This window comes from Cinclus cinclus, chromosome Z (genome assembly GCF_963662255.1).
Source record: "Cinclus cinclus chromosome Z, bCinCin1.1, whole genome shotgun sequence".
NCBI lineage: Eukaryota > Metazoa > Chordata > Aves > Passeriformes > Cinclidae > Cinclus > Cinclus cinclus.
Genome location: NC_085084.1, coordinates 38,375,450 through 38,389,689, shown reverse-complemented (window position 1 = coordinate 38,389,689; position 14,240 = coordinate 38,375,450). Strand labels below are relative to the sequence as shown.

At 52.5% G+C, this 14,240-nt stretch overlaps 1 protein-coding gene across 1 annotated transcript; it reads right to left on the bottom strand.

Moving 5' to 3' along the window:
• LOC134056964 (serine/threonine-protein kinase PAK 3-like) lies at positions 1-9,446 on the bottom strand. The gene is made up of 11 exons (XM_062513927.1): positions 9,371-9,446; positions 8,375-8,468; positions 6,970-7,049; positions 5,848-5,911; positions 4,536-4,584; positions 3,229-3,341; positions 2,585-2,702; positions 1,848-1,947; positions 1,207-1,403; positions 479-616; positions 1-90 (listed from the first exon to the last, which is right to left on the bottom strand). Exons 1-11 carry the CDS (start codon positions 9,444-9,446, stop codon positions 1-3), a joined length of 1,119 nt encoding a protein of 372 aa, XP_062369911.1.
• Between the last annotated feature and the right edge of the window lie 4,794 nt (positions 9,447-14,240).

The following is a 14,240-nucleotide window of genomic DNA, read 5'->3' as shown; positions in this document are numbered from 1 at the left end:
CTAGAATCTTCTGTCAGCCATAAACTGCTGCGCTGCCATGATCAGAGGCGTCAGGCTGGAGGTCGGCTTGGCTGAAGTTACAAACGGATGCTGCCCAAATTGAAAAAGAACAAATGAACTTCTGCTTTCCTCACAGGCTGAAGCAGCCTTTCTCTGGCTACCAGAGACACAGAGAAACGAGGGCAGTCTGTGCACCTCTGTCTCCCTGTCCAGGACTTTCCTGCCACAGGCAAACATGGCTTCCAATTCCACAAATGCATGAAGCCAGAGGTCTGCAGCTTAAGGAGATTTAGTCTAATTGTCATTGCAAGGCTCCTTCCAAGCCATGGCAGGCCGGGATTCTCCTTGTTTTTCCTTTGGAAAGCCCCCAGAATGGAGATTCTTAGGAGCGGGGCCCACCTGACGCCTTGGACTTGAGCAGAGGAGGAGCCCCTGGCAGTGGGTAGCTGGCACAGCCTGTAGCTGCTCTGCCTTTTACCTGCAGAAGTTCCTGGGCAGACCAGCGCCTGTCCTCGTCTGTCTCCAGGCAGCAGTGCAGAAAGTCTCGCAACCAAGCCGACTGCTGCCTGGGCTTCTGCAGCTTCGGGGTGCCCCCGGTGCTGATCAGCTGTCGAGCCTAGAGAAGAAGGCAACGCCACACTCCACCTGTCTCCTTCGCACCCAAAACTGCTCACCCACACCCCGCTGGCCAAGCTGCACTCTCACAAGTGGCCCTTTCTTCCCCGCCAGAGGCTGCGACATGCCTTTCCCACCCCAACCAACTGAACCCAAAGCCAGAGGCAACCACAGCCAGTCCAATGTGCAAAGGCTCCTGCCTTCAGCCGTGATTTCATGGGCTGATTGGGAATCAGGAGCAAATCCATCAGCAAAAGCACACTCGGCTTCTCCGAGGACTGACACCAGCTCTACCGCCGCTTTGGAAGAGGGACTTTGGTCTAACTCTACTCTTCCCAAGGATTCTTCCGTAACATGCAGCTTGGCGCTGCTCACTGCTCCCTTAGGCAAAGCTGCCAGCAAGCAAATGGCATCAGCGTACTTTGGGCCGTTCCGAATTCAAGGGCAAGGGGAATAATACAGGGCAAGAAGCACAAGAGACTATGCAGCCCGGGAGCTATGGTCTTCAGGTGTTACCAAGCTTGGCAGGCAGAAGAACGGGGGCAGATTTTCTTAGAGGGACAGGAGCATCTGAGAGAAGTTGCAGCGCACCGTGCGGGAGGTTTCCATCAGGTAAGGAGGAGCTCCTTCCACCATCTCCATCCCCACGATGCCAAAGGACCAGATGTCCACTTTGGGGCCGTAGGGCTTCCTGGTGAAAATTTCAGGCGCCATCCAGTAAGTAGTCCCGACAGCCGATCTGCGTTTGCTCTGCTCAGCCGTGAGCTGAGCAGCGAGGCCAAAATCAGCTGAGGAGAAAAAACACACTCGGATCAAGCCAGCGTGAAGTAGGAAAGCAAAGAGAAGAAGTCCCCACTCTCCCAGTGCCCAAGAAGGCAGCGTGGAATCCAAAGGGAATGCAAACGGGAATGGCATGCTGGCATTCCTAACAGCTGCAGCTGAGGAAATAGCAGATGGGCCACTTAGCAAAAGCCCCCCGTTTCACACAGTGGCTTTTAGTTCCCTGAAGCTCCAGACTGAAACTGCCTTGCTTGCGTGAGGGCACACACAGCCCAAAGCCCCTCCTGACACCTTCTTCCCAGCCACACCGCCCTGCACCTTGTGGCTGTGCTCTGCGCTTGCAGCAGGGCAGCCTGCACTGCCACGGGCACCACTCTTGGGCAACTGGAAGTCACTCAAATGCACCCCCAGCCCACAGCCCACCACGGCTGGGCCTGCCTAACAACACCCACCCAGCTTGACAGATCCATCCAAGCCCAGGAGAATGTTGTGGCTTTTGATGTCTCGGTGGATCACTTGCTTGCAGTGAAGGAAATCCAGGCCTTGCAGGCACTGAGGGAGGAAAAACAAACAGGAGATCTGACTTCGTCCCTCATGCAGTGCAGTGGCACATCTGCAAGACTGACTTGCTGGGGGACGCCGAGCCATGGCAGGCAAGGCTGAGGGGAGGGCAAGAGCTTGCTGCTGCAACATGACGACAGCAGTGCCTTTCTAAGAGAGGGTGTATTCGCTTTGAAAGAGAAAGGGCGATGCTTCTTCTGGCCAGTGCCCTGCAAACACAGACTGAAGGAGAACCGCTGCAGTGCCTGTGCTCTCTCCAGCCAGATGACAGCAAATGCCTTTGCAAATGCCCCTTTGGGTGCAAAGCTCTCCTTGGAGGCTGAGCTCTGGCAGAGTCCTGTGAGTGTCTCTTTGTCTTTGCCACTCGGTTGACACTGTGCCACCAGCACGGCTGCTCTTACAGGGAAGGAATGCAGCACACACAGGCAGCAGGCAAGTGTTTGCAGAGGCCAACGCAAACAAACGCACTAGAAGAAGGGCCCGCACCTTGGCAGGCCCTCCAGATGCACTTGCCCCCGCTCTGCCAGTCACAAGAGATAGGCAGAAAGGAAGCTCGGAAGATGAAATCAATCCTCCCCTTCCCACCCATTCCACCCAAGCCATGGCAAGCACCAACGCAATCCCATACCTCGCGGGACACAGCTGCTATCTCTCCTTCTGCCATTTGGATCTCCCTAATGACATCGTGCAAAGACCCTCCGTCCATGTATTCCATCACGAGCCAGAGTTCCTCGTGCACCAGGTAGCTGAAAGGAGGAAACAACCACCTGCAGGTGAACGCGTGCGCTTGCGTGACTTGATGGACCCTTTTGTCCGTGTCTCTCTCCGAGGAAGACAGGACAAAGGGAATAGGCATTCACAAGGCTCTACAGGGCTTGAACTCTGTGCAGTAGAAAAGACTGCTCGGTATGCACAGCTGTGCAACAGGCCATGGGAAATACCATCTCCAGTGCTTTGTCAGAACTCAAGAACCTTGGGGGAAAAATCAAACACCAAACCCAACAGGACAATGGGCACGGAGGGCCGGAACTTGGAGGCTGCTGACGCAGTAAAATTGGGCCGAGACCTGGTCTTTGAAAGCGCACTTCAAACTAGATATGCCGCAAAAGATAAATGCAGCCCCCATGCAAACTCCTCCAAGATGCTGTGGATCAGCCCAGAAAGGGGAAGGAATTAACAGCTCCACCCTCTGCCAGCAACCAAAGGAGTGCTTGAACCTCTGGCTTACAGCACGTCAGTGACCCTTCACGGCAGAAGAGCAGAACCACTCACCTGTCTACATAGTTCACCACATTGGCGTTCTTATTGTCCCGCATGACCTGGATTTCATTCACGCACAGTTCGTTGCTCTTCACTTGCAACAGACTGATTTTCTTTATGGCCACCTAAAACGACATGCAAACCATGGATCAAAGAAGTCGATGGCACAGGAACACAAGGCCAACAGGGACACTGTGATTTTGGGATGATACAGCTGCGCTGTGCCAAAATGCCTTGGGACTGGACATCAGAGGAACCGGAAGCTGAGCTTGCAAGAGCCCTTTACACTGCTTCCTTGGTCGCCACTCCCAGGACACACAGCCAGAAACCCTTTGCCTTGCAAACCTGGCAGAAACACAGTCTCAACTCTCCAGCTCAAAGCTCTAACCACCCTCGCTGCACCCACATTCTTCCCCCAGGGCCTCACTTTATCATCCCCATTTTGAATTCACGCACCACTTGCAAGCAGGAAACAACTTAGGCCTAGGAAAAATGGAGCAAAACTCCTGGGAAACCTTGGCCATTTCTAGGGGGCTTGATCATTACTCCGGTGGCCACCGGCATTCTTCACTGCACAACAACAGGGCAAACCCTTACAGATATGACAGATAAAATGCCGCCCTACAAACATCCTGACCGTCCCCCCCAGCCCACCCCACCCCCCAGAGAAATAAAAGCCGACATATTTTATGGAAAAATTGTTATCATGATGAGAACATCATTAAGGACACATCAAAAAAAACAAGGCTAGCACATCCTCACTTCAGCAATTTTCCATTTGTTCTGCTAAAATGCTTTCTAGCACACCAGTGACATTTGCAATTCCTGACTGATTCTAAAAAGAAATAGCTCATGCCTTGATCCTCTAGCGATACACACCAGGCTCTGAGCAGGGCTTAGGCCCTCGAGAGACTCCTTGCAGACCTCTCTCTCTAAGCACAGTTCCCAAGGGCAGCACTGCACGTGCCTAAGGAACTACCATCAAAATTCCCATGGATTTGCTGACAGCACGAAAGGAGAACTCAGGAACCGCGAGCCAAAGCCCCAAAGGGCACCGCCATTCTCTAAGACACCGCCTTGCCACTAAGAACCAGCTAGCGTGTCCTCCTCAGAAAGACAGCCCTTGGCCTCCTTGCATTGCTTGCGGCAGCTCAGAAGGACACAGTCTGTCCCCACTGGGCTTGGCAGGCAGACCCTGCTCTGCACTTCAGTTGCCTTTGCAGCAAAGCTCTAGTGGCGACCCAAAGCTCAGGCACAGCTCACAGCACAGGGGAGGGCACTCGAGAGCTGCACAAGCTGCAGCACCGCTTGACACTTACCTCTTCTCCTGTGGCAGTCTCCACTGCCGTGCACACAGTGCCGAAACCCCTAGAAACAAAACAGCAGCAGAGAAAGGAGAAGTCCTTTAGTCCCTGCAGAAGCCAGACACTGTGGCCCAAGGAGGAAAAAGAGGCCAGGGACAAACAGCAAATGCACCGCGACACATTCTGCTCTGGCTCCTTTCCCCCTTTCTCTTTCTGTGTCCGTGCGTGTCTGTGATTTTTCCAGACACACACACACACACACACACACACACGGCCGTTGGGCCTGCTCACACTTCTCCTTGCAGTGGATGTGCCACACTCAGGCACCTCCACACAGGCCTTCTGAGAAGCCTGAAGCCATGTCACAGACATCAGAAGAAAACCTCTCAACACACATCCTTTCTGCAGCTGACAAGGAAAGTAGTCTCCAGCCACAGCTGCAGCCACAGGCAGAGCAGGCACAGGTCTCCACTGCTGCACACACAAATGGAGAAGTGCTCAAAGCAGAAGATCCTCAGACAGCTGCCTTCTGGCTCCAGAGCCATGGGCAGCTGCTTCTCTTGGGTGCAGCAGACACAGGAAGCACTCTACTTTTCAGGGGACTTCTTCTACATTTGGCTCCTCCCAGAGGAAATGTTGCAAATCAATCCCACTGACAGTCCGCAGAGCTGGCTTTCAGTAGGGAATAGCTTGGTGCTTTCTTTGCAGGAAAGGCCGCAACCCCACGGGATCCACGAGGGCTCTCCCCTCAGGCACTCGATGCCTTTTCCTCTAGAGTGCATTGGCACTGGACACTGGCCTGAAGCTTTGGCTTTTGCCACCTCAGCTACAAAAGAGAGCTGCTTCTTTTGTGTCTGCTTTTGGGCTCTAGACTAGCTAGGTGGTCATCCTGACCACTGAACCTTGTTTTCAGCAAAACGCTGGAACAAAGCTTCCTGAGAGCTGTTCCCTGACAGCCCGCAGCTGCTACCTTGACCTTGGAGGCAATGAAGTTTTTCCTCCTTTCATTGCCACGGATCCTGTATCCTTTTGGGACACAGAGAAATGATTTGTCCCAAGAAAAGCGGCAAGAGGGGGAAAGACACTTGAGGGACAGGAGATGTGCCAGGTGCTGCTCCTTGCTGCAGAAAGGACCATTCCAGCATCCAGGTGTCTTTGCCATGCCTTCAGACCACAGCTATCAATGCTGACCAAAACTGAGACATAGCAGCGTCTCAGCGCAGCGTCTGCACAGCTTTGCAGCTTGCCTGACATCACTCCGGCGACAGGTGACAGCAGCAAAGTACACAGCCCCTCCCTTTGAAGAAGCACCTGTGGCTGCACTCACCCTTTGCCAATAATTTCCAGTTCTGTATATTTAGCCTCCGGATCTCCTTCGCTCACCAGCATCCCTGTAAAAACCCAAAGGAAAGATGCTCACTTCAAAACTGAGATGCCAGCCTGCAGCAGATCACCAAGGCAGCCCCACTCTCTGGCACACTGGGCCCTTTCAACTCCCTCACTGGACAAACAACAACACCATTGCCGCACCAGCACCACCAGCAGCACCACCAAAACAACAGCAGCAGGACAAGCAGCTCTGCAGTACATACGGTCTGCACTAAACTAGAAGCCTAAACTAAAATCTAAGCACGTGGAGAAACAGTCCAAGGACACAGAGATCAGAAGGCCACGACCAAGACAAGTGAGTGTGGTCTATAAAACCCAAACCTTTCTGTTCTTGGCCATGAACACTCTGTGCCATTCAACAAAAGCTGGCATCCTTGCAAGCAGCAAAGGCACCTTGGCTTCTGCAATCAATTTGTATCAACAGCTGCCCGCTCCAGAAGCGGAAGAATAGTGCCCAGTGCTTCCAGCAGAGGCATGATCTCCGCCTTGAAGCAGCACTTTACCTAAACAATGCCTTTCTGGCTTGCAAGAGCAGCAGCAGCAGCTGATGTTGCAACCTATTGCCATGGGCCTTAACAATGAGGTTCCTCAGCCTTCAGGAGAGGCTATGATCTGAAGATGACCTTGGCTGTGCCCCACAGGAGCTGGGCCCCACAGGAGCTCCCTGAAGTCGCCTCATTCACAAGGTCCCGGCCTCCTGCTCAGCCACAAACCATCTCTCTTTTGCCTTTTGTACTGAGGCAAGCTCAGGCAAAGCCAAAGCACGCCAGGCTGCCCTCAGAGGCAGCAGCAAGAGCCCGCTGTTCCTTCAGCACCTCCAAGCACAACAACAGCTCCTGTGTGGAGGCCGCAGCAGCCGACACTCAGCCCAGCAGGAACTGCAGGTGGGACAGCTCACGCTGACACACGATCACACAGGGCACTGCTCCAGCACACAGGCATCACAAAGGACATACTCAGCAGGGCCAGGCACTCGTCCTCTGTCCTCTCTCTAAGCAGCTGCTCCATGCTGCCCGAGGAACTACTTGTGCTCCAGGTGCACGAGCTGCTCGCGCTTGACTTTCCAGCTTGGGGACAGGAGGCTTCTTCAGAGCCGGCAGCTGCAGCTCGTGCCGGCGCCAGGCCAGAGGAAGTGGAGCTCTGGGACAAGAAACAAATTTGGGTCAGAAACACGCCTGCCACAGATGCCCCTCCAATCCCATTTCAAATGCAAGCCCCTTGGAAGATGCTGCTGGCCACATCCTGGGCTCTTCACCTCTCGGCTTTTGCTGCCCCCTTCTCTCACACAAGGCGCAAATTCCAAAGGCTGCTTTTACCCCATGCACAACATGACCCCAAAGACACCGCTGACCAAAGCAGGTGCTTACTGATGTTGGCTGCTCAGGCCGTGGGCTGACAGCAGGGACAGGTTCATTAGCACCTTCCTCCTCTTCAGCCTCTTCCTTGACTCCAAGTTCAGCAAGAGCAGGGGCTGGTGCTGCCCTTGGGCTCTGGGCACAGACAGCAGCGGGAGGGACAGGAAAGAACCTGTCATTCAGAACCTGACAGATATTCCGCTACAGGCCCCTGCTGCAGCTTAGCTGCTCCTTGAGCTCCCCACAGCTGCTGATGAGCAGGGCCAGGTCCCTCCAGGGGACAGTGGCTCCTCCATATCCTGCAAGGCTGTCAAGTGCATCTTTGCACGGCTCTCCTCACCAGAGATAGGGAGCCTGCACAGCCACTGGCCACCAAGGGCCTCACTTGTACCCCAGCAGCATCCCAAGACACCCTAATGCTACCTCTTGTCTCTTGCTAAGAGGAATTCACAGCCCCTATCAGAGTGGTGGGGAACAGACGCCTAAATGTCCAAGTTCCACACCCCTTTCCCAGGGGTGAAACACTCTGCAAGTGCCAGAAAGATTCCAGCCCTCAGCATCTTCAACTACGCAGGGGAGGTGCTGTCTGATCAAAAACTTCCAGCTCTCCTTTGCTCCAGCCACAGGGCCACTCCCAGCTGCCACTTACTGATGCTGGATGCTCAGGCCCCACAGTAGCAGCAGCTGCAGCTTGGTGGGCATCTTCCTCCCCTTTGGCCTCTTCTTCAGGAAGATGCGCAGCCGCAGGAGGCTCTGAGGTTGCTTTTGGGCTCTGCAGACAGACAGCAACGGGAGGGACAGGCAACCTTCTTGATATTCAGCTCTAGAACCCAGATGCACTAAGGAGGAATCATCTGGATTCTAAGTTGCTCAGCCCCCAGCTAATTGCACCAATCAGAGCAGACTGCGCTCTCTTGCACAGGAGAAATTCCATCATGCATTCAAGCAACGAGCAACCCCACTTTCCACTGCTTAAAAGCTCTGAAATGGAACTGGGCAAAACAGACACACATCCTCCACACATTGCTGCTGCTGCTGCTGCAGAGAGCCCGCACTGTACTTTCATTCATCCAAGCAGGCTGGCACTGGACTGCAGCAGGCCCAGCTCACAGCTTGCTCCACAGCTGTCCAATGCTACCAACGCCAAAGGCTCCTTTCCCACTCACCCAAGGGCTGGATTCTCTCCAGGCACGGGCGATGTGACCTGCAACACACAAAGGAAAAAGAACCCCATGCTGTGAGAAAACTGCCCGCTCTGGGAAAACCCACCAAAAAGTCAACCCAAAGCCAGAGCATATTGCTTTCACTCCATGCCTCCAGCAGCAAGCCTCATGTCACACAGCAAGCAAGACAACAGCACAAAGGATTGCCTCGTGTCTGTCTTTTGTCCTCTTTGGCCACTCAAGCCCCAGAAACCTGAGGCCCATGAAGTCCAAGTTCTGAAACAGTCATTGTTTCTGCCCTGCCCCACCCAGCAGGAGCTACAGCTCGTCTCCTTCCTGTATTTCAGTTTTCTGAAGAGATGCAAGCGTCAGTTGCCACGAGCTTGCTGAAAACTTTTGCCCAGAAATGCTTCAGCCCAAGCCCTTTAGCCATGGTGGCAGTTCTAATGTGACGCAGCACAGCAACACCTCCTGTGCCCAGCAGCATACCGGAACTTGTCTGAAATGTCTATTTCAAGGGCCTTTCCCAAGCTGATTCTGTGATTTCCTCACAGAGGGAAGGGCTCTTTCAGCACACAGGAACTGTCAAGTCCCACACACATGTGCTGGGATGGGGGAATGCAGACAAGAAGAGGCTTCCCCTCAGTCCTGGAGAGCAGCGCAGTTTTTCCAAGCGCTCCTTCTAAGCTCTCCCTGTCTTCCCCTCTTAGAAGTTGTCATTCTTGAGCCAGCAAACGCAGGAGATTCCAGACTCCACTGCCACAGGCCATGCCGTGTGGGGAGAAGAAGCCCAGCAGGCTACATTACAAATGCAGCCCACGGCCCGCTGGCTAGAGACACCCCCTTGTCAGCTGCAGCTGCTGACAGCAGCTTTACCCAACAAAAGGCCTCTTCATGGCCTTTGGCCTTCCATCTGCTGCACCGAATAGAAGCGCCTACTTACGTGCCAGGTGGGTGAAAAAGTAGCCAGAATAAGCCACGGTAAAAGCCGTGCAAACTGCAGCACACACTCTCTCCATGGCGGGAGCTATGCTGCTCAAGTCGGCACCAGACAGCACATGTGGGGACAAACAAAAATCCTGCGAGAGCTCTCAGGGTGCAGCTGGCTGTCAGAGACCTCGTCGATCAGCAGGTTGCACCTGCAGGGAGCATGCCAAAGAGCTGCTCTGCCCACTGAGGCCTCCCGTGCCTGGGCACAGCAACTTTGCCTTGACAGCGCTGGGATGCGGCTGCTGACATCACAATAGCAGCTGCTCTAGTCTGCCTTGTGAAGTCATGCAGAGAAGCACACCTTCTCACTTCAGCTAAGGCCAAAAGGCACCTGCAAAGTTCTCCTCTGCTACAAAGCAACACAAAAAGGCGGCCTAGTTCCTAAGCTGTTGCTCAAGGCATCTGGGAGTAACACCAAGAACACAGGAAGCCCTTGTAGCCCACGCTGAGAAGCTGAACACGGAGGAGGGACCATGATGATGTGAGGAGAAACCAAAAAAGAGAACAGCACCTTTGGCCACTCATTGTCCTGTGTTAAATCATGAGGCTTGATGCAGGTGGGGCTCTAAAAGGCAGCATCAATGGAAATCCCCCCTTCAATGCCAGCTGTGGGACAAAACCTCAGGAAGGCCTTTCAGAGCCCTTCTTCCTCACTTGTTTGCTGCAGAACAAGGTGGGACACAGGCCTAAAAAGGTACATTGATGAAAACATGGAAAGCTAAGCAACACATCCACTAAAATCACATCATCCTCCTGCTGCACTGCTGTGGCATTTCCAAGGAGACTCGGCCATCTGAGGTGCACCTCAGGGAGCTTCCCTGGGCAAATGTGTGCCTCAGAGGGAGCTGCCTGCTGCAGATGGGAAGGAAGGAAGAAAGGAAGGAAAAGAAAGAAAGAAAGAAAGGAAGGAAGGAAAAGAAAGAAAGAAAGAAAGAAAGAAAGAAAGAAAGAAAGAAAGAAAGAAAGAAAGAAAGAAAGAAAGAAAGAAGGAAAGAAAGAAAGAAAGAAAGAAAGAAAGAAAGAAAGAAAGAAAGAAAGAAAGAAAGAAAGAAAGAAAGAAAGAAAGAAAGAAAGAAAGAAAGAAAGAAAAGAAAGAAAGAGAGAAAAAAAGAAAGAGAGAAAGAAAGAAAAAGAAAGAAAGAGAATAGAATGTACCAGCATCATCGCTGTGGGCCGAGTCCCAAAGTGCTGGAAGGAGTAAAGCAGTGCGCCCAAGTGGGCTGGTCCCAGAAAAACTGAAGTTTTGAGGCAGAGACCAAATAGATCACGTGCTGGAGCAGCTACGGGAAGGCAGGCTGAGGAAAACAGAAAAACCACCGCCATTCCAAAACGTGGATGCTTCCTTCTCCCTCCTCCTCTTGCATTCCAACCTCTTTTGCTGTATTTGCCATGTTGTGGTTTAAGCCCAGGCAGCAAGCAAGTGCCACACACAGCCATTCTCACTCGATGCCCGGTCACCAGCAGGCTGGCCTGTGCAGAGAATTGGAAGGGTAGAAGCTGGAAAATTGCCAGGTGCAAAAACAATTGAGCTGCATAGGGAATGCAGAAGCCTCATGCATAGGCCAAGAAATCCCTTTGAACTCATTCCCCATTTCCCTAGGGGAGGCAGGTGTTTCACATCTCCAGGACATCAGGGACCCCTCAAGCCTCACAGTGACTTGAGAAGACAAATGCCATCACTCCAAACATCCTCCCTCCTGCAGGCACCCAGCTTGAAATACTGAGCAGCATGTGGGATGGTCAGGAATATCTCTTTGGCCACTTTGGGTCCCCTGCCCTGGCTGTGTCTCCTGCCAGCCTCGTGTGCAGCATGACCCCAGGGAGCTCTGTCTGGGCAGCTCCTTCCCTAGGGCGGGGTGCCCAGCTGACACAGCCCTTGGCTCACACAGATCCAAACTGCAGAACTTTTCATCCCTCATCTTGGCCTCAGTTCCCGTAGCAGAACTCGTGTTCCCACCGTATCGGAAAAATAATGTTAGGAGAAATGGGGCAACTGAGAGACTGGATAAAAAGTGCTTTCTTGCCTTATGGCATCAATCTCATAGAAAGGTGAGGCATTAAAGGTGTTACATCCAGTGCCATAGTATCAGAAGCCTTTCCCTTCTTCATTCCGATGCCTTATGTTCGTTTTTTCACTAGTCACATACTTCTGCAAAACTTGTGAGCGTCTTTTCATAGCAATCATTAATTCCTTACTTTCTGCAGCCTTGCCACAATGCATCATTTTTCAACCAATCATACAGCATTTCTAAATTCACATTGCTGCATCTTCATCTTTTCACTAACTTTAGAACAAGTTCTATTGCTACGTTTGAAAACCTTTTGCTACCTTACTTAACGTATTGCCTGGCTTGCATAACACATTTTTCTCTTTGCTTAAAACATATTTCCATTTCAAGTGCAAACCTGTATTCCTCTTTCCTGTCTGCTTCACTTTTTAGCTTGTAATTCTAAAGGCCTTCCCTAAAGTCTCAGGTTAAATAAACATTGTATCCATCTCTACCTCTGAGCCTGGATGCACAAGGCCCGGAGAGCTCTCTGGGCTTTGCATTTCCCACAAGCGAATGAGCAAAGAGCTCATTTCCCATTTCCCAAGGTGTAATGGTTTCGTTTGTTTGTTTGTTTCCGGGCCAATGTACCAATAATGTAATAGTTTAAGGTTTGCCAATTTTAATATCGTTACCTTTTGTGGTGAACTAGAATTAGGAGTAAAAGTAAAGCAGGCCAAACACTTACAAAGGGAATAAAGAAAAAGACTTTATTAACTACACAAAGAATAAGAATAATAAATTCAGAGCAGATTTTCAGACCAGCTCTTCTTTCCCCCTTTGTTACAGCTTAACAACATGCAGAGACACTTCCGTCAATTTCTTCCGTAAATTATCTTTTCCAGTTCACTTTAGGGAGAGGAGTTTCTTTTTCTTTAGCTATAAGGATCTTTTACTAAGAGAGGAAATTGCCAGTTCTCTTTTGACTCCACTTGCTCAGGATTCACAGCTGCCCGGGATCTGCTGTCAGGAAACTCCTCCCACTTCACAGTCTGTTCAGAACTGAGTTGCGGGCCATGGTAAAAAGTCATGGGGTATTACTTGTAAGGATGAGCTACTCCAAGGCAAAAGTTCTCTTTAGCTCACTTCTCTCTCTGTTTATATATTATTCCCAGGAACAGAGATCCCCCTCTTTTCCTCAGGGCAAAGGATTCTTCAAACCCTTTACACCTTGCTCCACCCCCCCACCACCCCAGGTCTCTCTTTTTTTCCATGGTTTAAAGAAAATGTTTGTGAAGCACAGTCCACCCCTATAACTTACAAAAAAGATATTTCAGCCCACCTTCATGGAGTCTCTTCATTCTCCTTCCATTTAGAAACTTAGCTTTGACTTCATTGACTTTGGTGTATCTTTTCTGTTCTTCTTCCTCTCACCCACGGGAAGATGAAAGGCGGTAAGTCTTATCTGAGCATTGGAAAAAAACTTAAAATCTCCCACAGAAGTTGCAGGAGATGGGCCCGGCCATGCGGCAGCTGTGTCAGGAGCTCAGGCCGCCCAGGCCATGCTGGAGGGGCAGGACGAAAACTGCAAAGTCCAGCCAGAGGAGAAATGGGTACCAAGGCTCTGGCTCCATGGCTTTCTTCCGGCTCTCACTGCACCCGGCTCCAGCTGCAGGCCGGGGGTTCTCCCTCTGCCTTGCCCAGCACACAAAGCCGTGGGGGGCTCTCCCAAACGGGGCCCAGCTGCCTCCCCCCAGGCCGTGAGGGCGGTCGGGCGGGCTCGGCCACCCCAGGGCTGCTCCCAGCCGGGGCAGGGCAGGGCCCCGCCTAGCCACGGCCGCACCGGGAAAAGGCGAGGATCCCAGCAATGGGCCTCTCCTCCTCTTGACCACTGGGGCCCCTGCTTAAAGACGGGCCCCGGCAGCCTCTGGAGCTTGGCGCTGTGCCTGGCCCGGGCCCCGTACTAGAAGGGACCGGTGCTAGGCCAATGCCACACCTTAAGAGGCCGAAAATGCAAGAGAGCGTTCCCGGGGCTTACCTGCTTCAAATGTGATGCACAGAGCAAACCGACTTTTCCAATTCTTTTCTCAGGCTGTCAACAACTAAACCAGCCTCCAATTGGTCCCATCAATCCACAGAGGAAGTTCTCATGGGGAAAAACTTGCTAGTGGGCCCGCCCGCCAGGGTAAAACCAGCACACAAGGGGAGGCAGGTGTTTCACATCTCCAGGACATCAGGGACCCCTCAAGCCTCACAGTGAATTGAGAAGACAAATGCCATCACTCCAAACATCCTTCCTCCTGCAGGCACCCAGCTTGAAATACTGAGCAGCATGTGGGATGGTCAGGAATATCTCTTTGGCCACTTTGGGTCCCCTGCCCTGGCTGTGTCTCCTGCCAGCCTCGTGTGCAGCATGACCCCAGGGAGCTCTGTCTGGGCAGCTCCTTCCCTAGTGCGGGGTGCCCAGCTGACACAGCCCTTGGCTCACACAGATCCAAACTGCAGAACTTTTCATCCCTCATCTTGGCCTCAGTTCCCGTAGCAGAACGCATGTTCCTGCTGGACACTCACCTGCGCCTGAGCCTGTGGAGAAGCCTGGCTGCCTTCCTTTCTGCCCAGGGCAGCACAGACACTCCCAAACTTTCCCAGCACCTGCCACACAACCACGGCCACAGCGGCGTCCCCAGCAGTGACACCCCTGCTCTGCTCTGTTTTGCCCTCTTCTGCTCCTCTATTCACAGCTAAAAGCCTGTATCTCCACAAGGAGGTTTGTTCTGGAGGAAGACCTCCGCCCACTTCCAAACTGACTCCCAAACCCCATCCCTCTATCTTCCC